At 31.4% G+C, this 13,995-nt stretch overlaps 1 protein-coding gene across 3 annotated transcripts in view; it reads right to left on the reverse strand.

The window, feature by feature from the left end:
* The window catches only part of LOC145247931 (influenza virus NS1A-binding protein homolog A-like), a 137,514-nt gene that overhangs the window by 14,390 nt on the left and 109,129 nt on the right, over positions 1–13,995 (reverse strand). For all 3 annotated transcript variants that reach the window (XM_080109571.1, XM_080109572.1, XM_080109570.1), the window contains 5 exons: positions 12,859–12,983; positions 6,490–6,618; positions 3,806–3,924; positions 2,999–3,118; positions 351–483 (listed from right to left, as the gene is read on the reverse strand). In XM_080109571.1, coding sequence (XP_079965697.1) covers positions 351–483; positions 2,999–3,118; positions 3,806–3,924; positions 6,490–6,618; positions 12,859–12,983 — 626 coding nt within the window. The remainder of the gene's footprint in view (positions 1–350; positions 484–2,998; positions 3,119–3,805; positions 3,925–6,489; positions 6,619–12,858; positions 12,984–13,995) is intronic.

Consider the following 13,995-nt stretch of genomic DNA (forward strand, 5'->3'; position numbering starts at 1 on the left):
TCACTTTATATATATATAATATATATATATATATAAAATATAAAAAAAACAAACTTTGAAGTCAAAAAATGTGTTGGAGAGATTTCATCTAGAAAACAATTTTCCCCTCGTTAGAAACATTGCTCATAGAATACGAAAACTAAGGATCAAAATAAGAAAAGCAAGATTTACAAAGCTACTGAAAGTAAACCCAAAATTCACTTTTTTTTACTGTTTGATTATTAATTCGGAGATTCTTCACTAATTAAGGAAAAAAAAAAAAAAAAAAAAAGGACAAACCAGAGAGAGAGAGAGAGAGAGAGAGAGAGAGAGAGAGAGAGAGAGAGAGAGAGAGAGAGAGAGAGACTTACCAGCTGTTTTGTATGAGGCCAAAAGAGACCATTCCTTTTCATTCTGAATCCACTCACAATCCCCAGAACCAAACTTTCTCAGTTGATTAGGAGAGCAACTGTTTGAATCACAAGTCGTCTTGATGTGAATCAACTAAAAAAAAAAAAAAAGGAAAAAAAAAAAGGGGTTCAATATGTTTCAAATAAACAAGAAAACATCTCATGAAAGCACAATAAAAATCTATAACATTTACTAAATGAAATCCATCAACTTCATAAGTTTTTCACTTAGATAAAAAAAAAACAAAAAAACTTGAAATATATGGTGATTTAACAAGAACCTGTGTGCCAACATGATTATGCCGTATATTTAAGTATAAAAATTGACCAGACAAGATGTTTATATAAATAAAGTGGTGTCAGATTTTGAAAGTTAGGAGCAAATAACATTTAGGTGTTAAAAGAAAGGTCTCCCTTTTCTTGTAAGAAAAACATTAGATAAGTCAAAATGAGATTAGATAGACCGAGATTCGAACCTTGTAAGCAATATTCAGGAATAGGGTCAGAAATGGAATTTTCGCATTGTTCAGTTTTCACATAAAATAGTGAAGATATGTTGTTTGAAAAGGAATTTAATTATTTAATTCTTTTTATGAAAACTGAATTAAAATAAGGTCAATTAAAAGAACGAACAATAAAAATTAAAAACATATTGAAAAATAAGTTAGGTCGAAAATAGGTTAGAAGAATTCTTTGTTTGCAGAAATGGGTTGGACATGTGCGAACAATGCATGTTTAAGCCACGTGAGTTCAGGTCACACGAGTCGAGCACATTCTTGGACATGTGCATGACGTCAGAGCAGAAAATGGATTCTCAATATAGTTTGCTAGTTTTAGGAGATTAGACAGACGAGAGACAGAGCTGACATCGTCAGAAGCAGGGTCCCCCTTTGGAAGCAAAGGGTTAGAAAGTTTTAATCATGTAGTCGGCTTTGAATTCCTGGAACCACCATTGCAAGCGGCCGAATGTAATAAACACATATTTTGTAACTGCATCTTCATGTGTCATTCTTCAACAATTAAAAGGTAATGTGACATTGTGTCCACTCATCGTTATAATGAAATTTGTGTATAAATCTAAGTAATGTGTCCCTCTCGCCATCATAAGAAATGACTGTCCCTGTCTCTCTTTAAAATGTACCCAATATATGTCTCCCCAATATAACCCCGCTTATGCAACATAAGTTGCCAAAGATAACTTTGCTCCAGACTAGCCGGTGTTCATTTGTTATTTTTGTAACACAGGGGGTTTCAAAAGTCTTTGGCACATTTTTACATGAATATCTTGAGAACTATTAACAATATAAAAACACATCTGGTATATTCCGAAAGCTTGTCATCTAAAGTTTTTCATGGAATGTTCAAAGATGTTTAATGTGAACATCATTGGTCACATGACACACATGAAGCAGATAGTTCAATTCTTGCCAAACGTGTCCCAGCATTGCATTGTTAATGGTTGCAACATCTTTTGTTATTTGAGTCTTCAGCTCATCCACATCTCTTGGAATGGGAGGCACATGGACCAGTCCCTACCCCCAAATCATAGGTAGGCCAGAGCATGAGATCGTGATCATCCTGCCCAGATCGTCCACTCCATCTGTCTGGCAATGTTGTGTTCAGAAACTATCGAACCCTGCGGCTCCAGTGTGGTGGTGCCCTCCATCCTGTTGGAAAATGAAGCCAGACTCTTTCTCACTCAATTTATCCATTAACCAGTTTTCCAGCATGTCGACATGTCTCACTAGTGACTGTTGCTCTTTCAAAGAAAAATGGCTGAAGACAGCTTTCTTGGACATAGCACAAACCACCGTCACCTTTGGGGAATGTCGCTGATGCTCAAGCAAGTGCTATGCTTGTTAACTTTGCCTTTTATATGGAAAGTTGCCTCATCGCTAAAAACAAGCTGGTCGTCAAACCAGTCCTCTTCCATCTGTTGCAGTGCAAGGCAAAAGTCATAAAGAGCTATTTTATCAGTGTCCTTCAACTGTTGGACTAACTGTAACTTGTAAGGCGTCATGTGCAGTCGTCTGAAAACATGCAAAACAGTTGTTGTAGGACGCTGAAGTTCTGAACTGGATCTTCTAATCGATTTGCAGGGGCTCCACTGGAAAGCAGTTTGTTCTTCTGAAGAAGTCTTTGCGGCAATGTTACAATGGATGAAACATGGATCCACTTCACACACCTTGCTTTTTATTTTATACTAGCAGAGCTACCTGGCATTGCCCGGGACAAAAGTGTGGCCCATTTCTATAAAAAATTATATGTCTACCCCCCCCCTCTCTTTCTCCCTTCCATCGGTTTCTCAAACTCCTTTCTCTTTAGTTTAGCATACACATATGCAGGTTTCCTTTATATAAGAGATTCCTCAAGTAATAAACAACATTTTTATTCAAAATTAATATAACAATTACGAGGACACCCTCCCCCCCGAAACCTGGCCCCAGTTGACTCCCAGGGAGTGAATAATTTTCTCTCTCTAAATTTCAGATATTATTCATCCAGCATCATGCTGATGTGGAATATACCAACTTTATAGGTGTTTGTTTTGTAGGTTTTTTTTTAAACTAAGAGAAAAAAAAAAAAAAAAAAAAAAAAACATTACTCACATGCTTCTTTTTGGTCAGTTTCTTGTAGTCATTGACGACGTCATCTTCGTCGTAGCTGGAATCATTCAGATCCCTACAGTCCTGCAAGTTCTGATCATTGTCCAAATACAAAACATTTATCTATTAAAAAAAAAAAAAAAAAACTACTTATTTCTTGCACAACATTAAATACTTTTTACACAATTCTATGTGTTAATTTCTTGCCAATTACAAAGCAAAAGTTGATTTTTTTTTTTTTTTTTTGCTTGAGATGGGGATAGGGCATCCTACTGGATGCCAGACATTCACTCACTATCTCATACAATCCAACGAAGGGATCTTTTTGAAATTCTAACTTCTATATAAGTGCAATTGTTTGTCTCTTTCTTGCATTTTGTTTATCAGGTATATTGCCAAGGTCATTTTTGAAATTCTTTTATAGGAGTTCCGTTACTCCTATAATTACAATAATTAAGATTCCAGTTTCTTTTTTTATTTTTTTGTTGATTAAAATTGATTAATTAAAAGTAAAAATCAATTTCATTGTAAACTGCAGTTTAATTATATTATGCTGTTCATTTTTACTTGCTTAAATGAAAGAATGACTTATCTCCCTTGGAATTTTTGGTACTAGTGAGAGGATGCTTTTTTCCGCATGACATGCAAATACAAAGGTTTTTTTTTTTTTTTTTTTTTTTTAAATACTTGAATTGCGATTTTCGATTGTGACTCGTACTATAGAAGCACCCTAACTTTATATATAGATGTGCATATAATTTTAAAATTTGGCACCACTAATGTAATGTCTGATTTTATTACTTATCTTACCTGTTCAACCAAATGCACCAAAGCCCTGCTGTCTTGGCTGAAGATATTTTTAGCCCAATTAAAGACCAAATGGTAAAGGTGGGAATCGAGTTTATTGCCGAGAGTCACTTCATCGATACCTGCAAAGAGATAAAGACCAGTATTACAAATCTAGTTCCTAAAAACATTTTTAAATTTAGAAAACAAAAAATAAAATGTTTGCGTATGGGCTCTCTCTGGTCGCACATATTCTACACTGATCTCTAAAGGAGGAGGTAAATATACATTTTGTTTTTTATTTATCTTCTAATTCATTTCTAATCTAAATGTTATTAAGCCAGCTTTTGTTTATTTAGCTTTTATATCATGTATAATGCTGGCCCTTCTCTTCTGATAGATGCATTTGGCTTCAAGATGCCACAACCCATTACCGATTTTTTTTTTTAACAAGGGAATTACCACTTATCAAGGCCCAGAGGCCACTCAAGGATAAGGGTTAAGGACAATATCATAGTAATCGTTAGAAGAATAAATTTGGTAAAATTAGATTACTTAAGGGGAACGGCTCATCAAGAACTTGTTTACATTAGACTTGAAGACGGCCATATTGTAGTCAGCTGGAAAGCAGGTAAACGGAGGAGAGTTCAAAAGGTGTGCAGTTCTAAGAAAGAAGTTTTGTTCATGGAATCTACGTTTAGGTTTGGGAACAGATAAAGAGTGAGGGAAATTATTGATAGTGTTTTCAGCCAGACATTTCTTGTGAATGTTTGGCGAGGGGGGGGGACATAGATTGGAGCTCAGACGAGCAGTTGCCATGAAAATAATTGATCTGATGAAATAAAGTTATGTGTACCTTTTATTCCTTAACCCATGCACACTAGTAAAACTTTGTGAAATACCATGGTGCTTTCTACAACAATATGAAAACTTTACTGTTAAGAAAGTAATAAGCTGTTTTAAATATCTGTCAGGGTCAATACTATATTAGGCAGATGCTTTTCAGACCGATATGCTATTAGATATGCCGTGCATGCATGCACACAGACGTATCTCAATTACACACCGGTTATTTGCCCATGTCGTGATTTCCAATTTGTCCTGTCGCGCATTCACTACTTCCGTTGTCTACCTATTTCTGGCTCCTTTTTTCGTTTGAATGTCGATGTGAATAGATGCAAATTTTTTATGTATGCATCAACAGGCGTGTTTTCGTTAAAAGGTAAGACGACAACATATATACACTAACAAACTCTTGTAAACACCAAACACACGCATGCAAAATGAACATTTTTAACTCCAGGCATGCTTACACGGCACACTCACACGAGTACATAGCACTTATTTTCTTACCTTCTGTTCAAATAAATGTTTCTTGTAGATAACTGCTTTAACGTCTTTCCTTTCAAAGGTCTACTTTTAAATGTACCTATTTACTTGCCTTCTCACGAGTGCAGAGTTAAACACAAGAAGGTTGGTCTTTCCAGCTTCTCAAAAAGGGGCACTCTGGATAGGAACAAAAATTGTCTCAGTCTAGGATTTCTCCTCCACTGACCAAGGATAGAAATAGTGATGTGTAGCCAACGTAACGGTCTCTACAAAGCGTTTCCTAAATAATCTCATCCTACCAACTTTCCACCACAAATGATTACTAAGCTACTGTCCCAACGGACACCATACAAACCGTTATGCTTGAGTGGCCTCTGGGCCTTGATATGTGGTGACCCCCCTTGTAAAAAGTTTAAAATTGTGCCGTTTTAGTCAACAGGACATCTGATTTTGGAACAATTCATTTTAAAATGGGTAATGTCAGAATTGTTTACTTTAGTGACATCAGATTAATCACCAAACATTTTGTTGCTGATCGGACAATATCTCTCAAAAAATTTCCACTGAATGCATTTGAAAAATATAATGGTTTAAGAAACCAATACAAGACACTGACTTTTTGTCAAATATAAAACATCCCATTTTGTTTTTGTAACTAAAAAAGTTGAACTACAAAGATAGAAGTGGTGCCATTAGAACAAACGACCTTTTCTGCTCCAGAATTTATTTTTCAACCTTGTCACCACCATTCTTAATGTACTTTTGTAAGGAATTTAATAACAAATCTTTGCTTTTGACGCACGTCTATGACAGGGGTTGCCTTCCTAGAGCCTTACATGGTAAATATCTGCAACAGAAGGATGAATCTTTAAGGTCATGAATAAATAAGTTCAGTCTAACTGGCAATTCATTTCGGTCTGACAAAATAAAAATAGGAGACATTACTTTTGGAACGCCTCTTGTATTTATTTATTTATTGAAATTCTAATTTTTGACTCGTGCATACCAAAGGAAGAAAACTACCAAATTATACATTAAAACTCAATCTTCGATAAGAACAGAAAACGACAGCGAAGGGAGGACACCATGAAAAAAAAAAAAAAAAGTATTTCCTGATGAAGACTCTTATAAAGGGGTAAAAAAATTAGAATTTAAATAAATATGTTGATTAAAAAATGTTTTTTTCAAGTTGCATTTTGTACTGGGCTCTAAACTAAGTTTTAATTTTTTATGTGAAAAGGTAAATAATGTATGTTTTATGGGACTTACAATCAAAGCTGACAAGAACAAAAAAAAAAAAAAAAAAAAATTTTTTTTTAAAACGAAAATAAATTAAAAACTAAATTAAAATAAAAATAAATTAAAAAAAAGATACTAACCGATAATCTCCACAAGAATACGAGGAAGTGCACTGATTTTACTGTCATTTGTAATTTCAACAATATTATTCTGAATATATTGATCAATGATGCTTTTCATTGGGGCATCAACGGCAATGCTGCGGATTTCTGAAAGAGAATATGTGAATTAGAAAAGGAAAGTTGGTGACAATGGCTGAGGAAAGACTTTGTACAATTTTTCTTTTTTTTTTTTTTTTTTTAAAAGAAAAAAAGACTAAGAAAAATTGTGCAAGAAAAATCAAATTGACAGATTCTTTTTTTCAATATTTAAATTCTAATAAAAAACTAAGTTTGGAAAAAAAAAAAAAAAAAAAAAAAAATACTACAGTGAAGTTCATTTTCCAATTTTTGCCATTTTTAGATTTACCGGATTGCATTTTTTGGTTTTTGAACAAAAGATTAAAAATATTCTTTGAAATTTTGAGCTTTGATTTCGATGTAATATATCTACTTTAATATGGAGATACTTTTTTTTTTTTTTTTACAAATATTTTCTGTATGATGGCATTTTTTTTTAAATTTTAAAATAAAAAAAATGTTTTAATAAAAATGGCAAAATGTGAGGAAAAAAAGAAAAAAAAAGCAACTTATATAAAATTGAAGATATTCTAATTTGGAATTTAAATATAATTTCCAAGCTAACGTAAGTTTACTAGATTTAAAAAAAAAAAAATTCAGGAAGATATTTTCTTCTTCCTTTCCTTTTATTTAAAACCAAAAAAAGATAAAAAAATTTCCAAAAATAAAAAGGGAAAATCTACAAGATTAGTGCTGTTACCCCCCCCAAACAAGGCTAAAAATGTAATTTACCCCCCTCCTACAAATATATATATATATATATATATATATATATATATATATATATATATATATGCTGTGGCTAGCTCTACAGAGAGAATTCTATAAAGGATTCACTTTAGACATGTTTGTAAAATTTAAAAAATTTTCACATAAGATCAAGGATATTTTTTTAAGAATATAGAAATTGATTTTCTTATATAAATTAGCATGCTATATGGCGCTGTCTGGTCATAAAATATGATATTTTAATTTATGCAGATTTCGTATTCATTATTATAGAACCAATTCTCTATTGATTATAGTGATTTCAAAAGTAGAAAAAAAAAAAAAGAAAAAAAAAGAGGGCTGCCATTGAAAACCAAAATATTTAGCACTCCAGCATTATTTATCATCTGAACTAATGACAGATGAATATCAAAGCTTTACAAATGAATTGATTTAAACCTAAAAATGTATATTTGCACATGCATAGAGTAGCACTTTGAATCAACTTATGCATGCTAAGTTCCAATTTTTTTTTTTTTTTTTTTTTTTAAACTTTGACCTCATAGCAGCTATTTTTAGCAGCTAAAAACCAAATTTAATTTGTTCCACATGTCCGAATCCCCTATATATCAAACTTCAAGTCTAGGCCAAAAATTTACACTAGTTTAGTAGAGACCATTTTGCACATAAACGGTCACTTTTATATATAGATTTTATATTGGAATAAAAATTAATGCCAAAATCTCTCACACACACAGGTTTGATTTACACTTATTTTTCAATAGTCTTTAAAAAAATAAAAAATAAAAAAAAATTCATTATTTTGATGTACATGTTCTGGTCTCACATAATTACAAATTCATTAAATAAATTATTTTACCACACTCTTGCTTGTCTAACCACACTGAAGAGCCAGGATTCAGTATAAGAGCTGTCTGTTCATTCAAGACGGAAATGGAGCATCCAACCCGGTGCAAAACATTCACCTGCTTTCTTATATATTCCAACTGAGAGATCTTTTTAAAACTACCCCTTGTAAATGAAATTGTTTGAATCTCTTGCACTTGGTTCACCGGGTATATTTTCCAGATAATTTTATGCTTGTGTGGCTTATATTGACAAATTGAGGTCACAAAGATAACCCATGACCTTAGAGATGCAAGGTCAATAACTCATACATATGTACCAGTTGTAGTAATAACTACTTTAGTATTGGAATTACTTATCAAAATTATTAGCCAAAGTTTGAACAGAGATTAATCTAATTAAAAATTCAGAAGAAAAGACAACACCCAACCCATTATTCCACTTTCTGTATAATTTTCAGAGAACTGAAACTTCTTTTACATGAATTTTTAAACTATTTTCATAATCCACAAGAATGTTTTTTGTTTTTTTTTTTGACAAGAAATTTGTGAAATTTCGAGAAATAAGAAAGCAAGACTTTTTTGATTTCTAAATTAAACACATTTGAATTATAACTGTTTTATGTTTATAACTATTATTATTATATTATGTTCTATTTTTAATATTCAGCATCCCATGTCGTATTAGTTTTCCTTTGTATATGAAAAATTTACTTTTATGTATTTGATATAATTATATTCACAATTGCCTTTTGCATGCATATATATATATATATATATATATATATATATATATATATATATATATATATATATATACACACACTGGTGCTAAGTGTCAAACAGTTTTTGTGTAGGGATACGAGATTGTGTGTATGCATGCGACAGGACAGGAGGGACTAATCGAAAACAGATGAATGAAACAAGTCGTCATTCAGAATTTTAAAACATTCTGAAATTCTACAACTACGGATTGTTTCATAATTGATTTACTTTAAGCATATATAATAAAAAAAATCTAACGAGAAACACCTACATTTCTTCATTATTTAAGTGATTACATTTAAAAAAAAAAAATTTGGAAATTATTTTTTTTTCAAAATGATGAATTAAAATTCGACTAATTGTAAACATTAAGTTACTTAAACAAAACTTAGAATCCTTTTTATAAATATTATAAATATATTCACAAAATAAAATGATCCATTTATTTTATATTAAAATTATTGCTTAAAAATAATTTTTATTATTTGTATGTTTCAGACGACTGTTCATATCTGGAGCATTATTTGCACAACGTTTTGGTTGATGTAACCTCTGACCTTCTTCAAGTGTTATCTTGTTGAATTTTGAAATCTGCAGAGAACCCTTTATTTCATGGGGATTAACATTCCATCAATCATGATTGAGTAGAAGTCCCAAGTAATTCGCCAGTTATTTTAATGGAAGAAATAGCATATTAAATAAAATGAATTTTAATACTCTTGAAAAAATTCATCTATATCTATGAGGAAAAATACTTAGCCTGAATGAAACTGGGATATTTCAGATGGATTGCTATTTAGACATAACTTTGAAAATCTGACTGACAAATACATATATTTTAGTGTTGCGACGCTTAATCGGAATTGATATCGGGAATCAGAAAAATTAGAGCTTTTTTTGGGTATCGGAATCAAAATTTTTTTTAGCCTATTTTCCGATGCCAAAACCGATTCTTTAAATTATCTTTTTTTTTTTTTTTAAATTTGATTTAAGAAACATCTTCCATTGCTGATAGTAATAATAAAAAAAATATTTATTGATTTAAACATCCAGTAAGACTAAAATCTCTAGATCACCACCTCACAAGTGTTTTTACATTTGAGAAAATATAGGCAGATTTATGTTTTTCGGTAATTGGGACAAAATAAGACTTTTATAGTTAAATTAGAAATTTATAAAGAATCGGAATCGGTAATTGTATCAGAATTGAGAATTTTGTACAGAATCAGGAAAAATATTGGAATTGTCCCATCACTAATATATTTATTCACACAAGATAAAGTAATTAATTTTGCACACCTTCCAAATAAAATCTATTTTCGTCATGAAAAAAAAAATTGTTTTGATATAAAAAAATTACAGAGAAAAAATACTCCCACCCATCCCCATTAAAAAATATATTTTGTATAAGAGGTTGAACCTTTTTTTTTTTTTTTTTTTTTTTAATTCATATCGAAAAATTTATAAAGTGAGGGAAAGAAAAAAAAATATTTACAAAAATTTCAGAAATCATTTTTGTTCTTTGATCAACTTTTTAAATTTATTAAAAACCCATTGAATTTTCTTAAACTGTAAATCATTAAAAGAAAATATTCATTATGATATATTCCTTCCTTTCCTTTTTGGATTTTTACACGAGTCAAAATACTTTTTGTAATAAAATAAAAAAAATATAAAAAATGTTGGTATTTTAAGAATCGGATTAACTAAAAAGATTTCTGAAAATATATATTTATGTGTATACACATACATATATATATAGAGTAAAAATAAGATGTTTGAAGAAAAGTCTCCAGTCAGTGCAGATGATCAACAAATAGGAGCGAAAAAAAAAAAAAAAAAAAAAAAGTGGGAAAGAAAAAAAAAAAAAGTGGGAAAGAAAAAAAAAAAAAGTGGGAAAGAAAAAAAAAAAAAGTGGGAAAGAAAAAAAAAAAAGTGGGAAAGAAAAAAAAAAAAGTGGGAAAGAAAAAAAAAAGAAATACGGGGGAAAGAAAAAAAAAAAGAAATACGGGGGAAAGAAAAAAAAAAGAAATACGGGGGAAAGAAAAAAAAAAAGAAATACGGGGGAAAGAAAAAAAAAAAGAAATACGGGGGAAAGAAAAAAAAAAAAAGAAATACGGGGGAAAGAAAAAAAAAAAAAGAAATACGGGGGAAAGAAAAAAAAAAAAGAAATACGGGGGAAAGAAAAAAAAAAAAGAAATACGGGGGAAAGAAAAAAAAAAAGATGGGGGAAAGAAAAAAAAAAAGATGGGGGAAAGAAAAAAAAAAAGATGGGGGAAAGAAAAAAAAAAAGATGGGGGAAAGAAAAAAAAAAGATGGGGGAAAGAAAAAAAAAAGAAAGATGGGGGAAAGAAAAAAAAAAGATGGGGGAAAGAAAAAAAAAAAAGAAAGATGGGGGAAAGAAAAAAAAAAGAAAGACGGGGGAAAGAAAAGAAAAAAAAAAAAAGACGGGGTAAAGAAAAAAAAAGAAAGACGGGGGAAGAAAAAAAAAAGAAAGACGGGGGAAGAAAAAAAAAAGAAAGACGGGGGAAGAAAAAAAAGAAAGAAAGACGGGGGAAGAAAAAAAAGAAAGAAAGACGGGTGAAGAAAAAAAGAAAGAAAGACGGGGGAAGAAAAAAAAGAAAGAAAGACGGGGGAAGAAAAAAAAGAAAGAAAGACGGGGGAAGAAAAAAAAGAAAGAAAGACGGGGGAAGAAAAAAAAGAAAGAAAGACGGGGGAAGAAAAAAAAGAAAGAAAGACGGGGGAAGAAAAAAAGAAAGAAAGACGGGGGAAGAAAAAAAAGAAAGAAAGACGGGGGAAGAAAAAAAAAGAAAGAAAGACGGGGGAAGAAAAAAAAGAAAGAAAGACGGGGGAAGAAAAAAAAGAAAGAAAGACGGGGGAAGAAAAAAAGAAAGAAAGACGGGGGAAGAAAAAAAAGAAAGAAAGACGGGGGAAGAAAAAAAAGAAAGAAAGACGGGGAAGAAAGAAAAAGAAAGACGGGGAAGAAAGAAAAAAAAAAGACGGGGAAAGAAAAAAATAAAAAGACGGGGGAAAGAAAAAAATAAAAAGACGGGGGAAAGAAAAAAATAAAAAGACGGGGGAAAGAAAAAAATAAAAAGACGGGGGAAAGAAAAAATAAAAAGACGGGGGAAAGAAAAAATAAAAAGACGGGGGAAAGAAAAAAAAAAGACGGGGTAAAGAAAAAAAAAAAGAAAGACGGGGGAAGAAAAAAAAAGACGGTGAAAGAAAAAAAAAAGACGGTGAAAGAAAAAAAAAAGACGGTGAAAGAAAAAAAAAAAGAAAGACGGGGAAAAAAAAAAAAAAAGAAAGACGGGGAAAGAAAAAAAAAAAAGAAAGACGGGGAAAGAAAAAAAAAAAAGAAAGACGGGGAAAGAAAAAAAAAAAGACGGGGGAAAGAAAAAAAAAGACGGGGGAAAGAAAAAAAAAGACGGGGGAAAGAAAAAAAAAAGACGGGGGAAAGGAAAAAAAAGACGGGGGAAAGAAAAAAAAGACGAGGGAAAGAAAAAAAAAGACGGGGGAAAGAAAAAAAAAAGACGGGGGAAAGAAAAAAAAAGACGGGGGAAAGAAAAAAAAAGACGGGGGAAAGAAAAAAAAAGACGGGGGAAAGAAAAAAAAAGACGGGGGAAAGAAAAAAAAAGACGGGGGGAAAGAAAAAAAAACAAAAAGACGGGGGAAAAGAAAGGGGAAAAGAAAAAAGGAAAAAGTTAAAAGACAAAGGAAAAAAGATGGAGAAAAAAATTATAAAAAATTAAAAAAAAAAATGGAGGGGAAAAAGGCATTTTTAGCAGTAAGAGAAGGTACATAAAAAAAATTGTTTTTAATATATGTATATAAAAAAAATTTTTAAGGAATAAAAAAAAAAAAAAAATTAAAAAAAAAAGTTAAAATAACTGATAAAATATGACAGAAGTTTCCCAAGAAGGATAAATACCAAGGCAGTTTGTAGGGGAGAGATTAGCCACCAGGAAATCTGAGCAGGCCTTGGCTGCTGAAGCAATCCTCAATTGCATGGCTGCTGTGTACACGGTCATTACCTCAGCTCGTGGTACCTCAAGCCTGCAGGAGGCACAAAGAGAACATCTCATTACCGTACATTCCAGCATTTAAACTTACCTGTGGGTGCAACACCGTCAAGAATTCAAAGACAACACAAATAGTCTTTTTAAAGAAAATTGCTAAAAGAAATAAAATAAAAAGGTGTGTTGCATTCAGAAAGGATTCCTATTTGTTTGGTTCCACTAAACTAATTGAAAATATTTGTTTTCTTTTAGGAAAGAAAAAGATTTAATTTTTTTTTTTTTTTTTTTTTTTTTTTTACATCTGTTTTAAAAATTTTCTTATTGCCGATACTAATGATAAATATTGATTTTAAACAAAAAAAATATAGCCCCCCCCCCCTTCCCCAAAATTTAATTTTTGTTTTCCATAAATATCCATATATTCCATTATCTGAAGCAAAAAAGTCAAAATATTTAGACATTTAAAAAGAATTAGAAATTTATAACAGGAAAAATATTAGAATCGCCCAATCATTAGGTATACCCTAAAATGGAGTACTGTTGCCACATCTGGGTAGGAGCAGCTCAGTGCGCCCTAATCAGGCTTGATAGAGCGCAAAATCATCTTCAAAATCTAGTGGGTGATGTTCTTTTCTCTTCCCTGCAACTTCTTTCCCCAAAAGAAAAGATGTTGCAAGCCTGTCTCTGCTCTATCGTTATTACCATGGCAAGTGCTCGACTGAACTCCAATCTTTGGTTCCCCTTTGCCAAACTTTTACAAAAGATTCCATGAACAATGCTTCTTTCCTGGAACTACACATCTACGCAACGGTTCTGCTGGTCTCCTTCCCGGTTGAATACAATATGGTAGCCTTCTAATCCAATGTAAACAAGTTCTTGTTGAACGATCTCCATAAATCAAATTCTACCCAATTTACACCATTAACAATTACTATATACTACCACTTTGCATTCATTAATTGCATTACTTAGCCATAACACAACTTTATAAATTTCATAAACATGAAAGTTTCTACTTTTTCAAGTTCCTATAAAAAAAAAAAAACTAA

The sequence above is a fragment of the Euprymna scolopes genome, chromosome 26, assembly GCF_053919585.1.
Source record: "Euprymna scolopes isolate OS-2025 chromosome 26, ASM5391958v1, whole genome shotgun sequence".
Lineage (NCBI taxonomy): Eukaryota > Metazoa > Mollusca > Cephalopoda > Sepiida > Sepiolidae > Euprymna > Euprymna scolopes.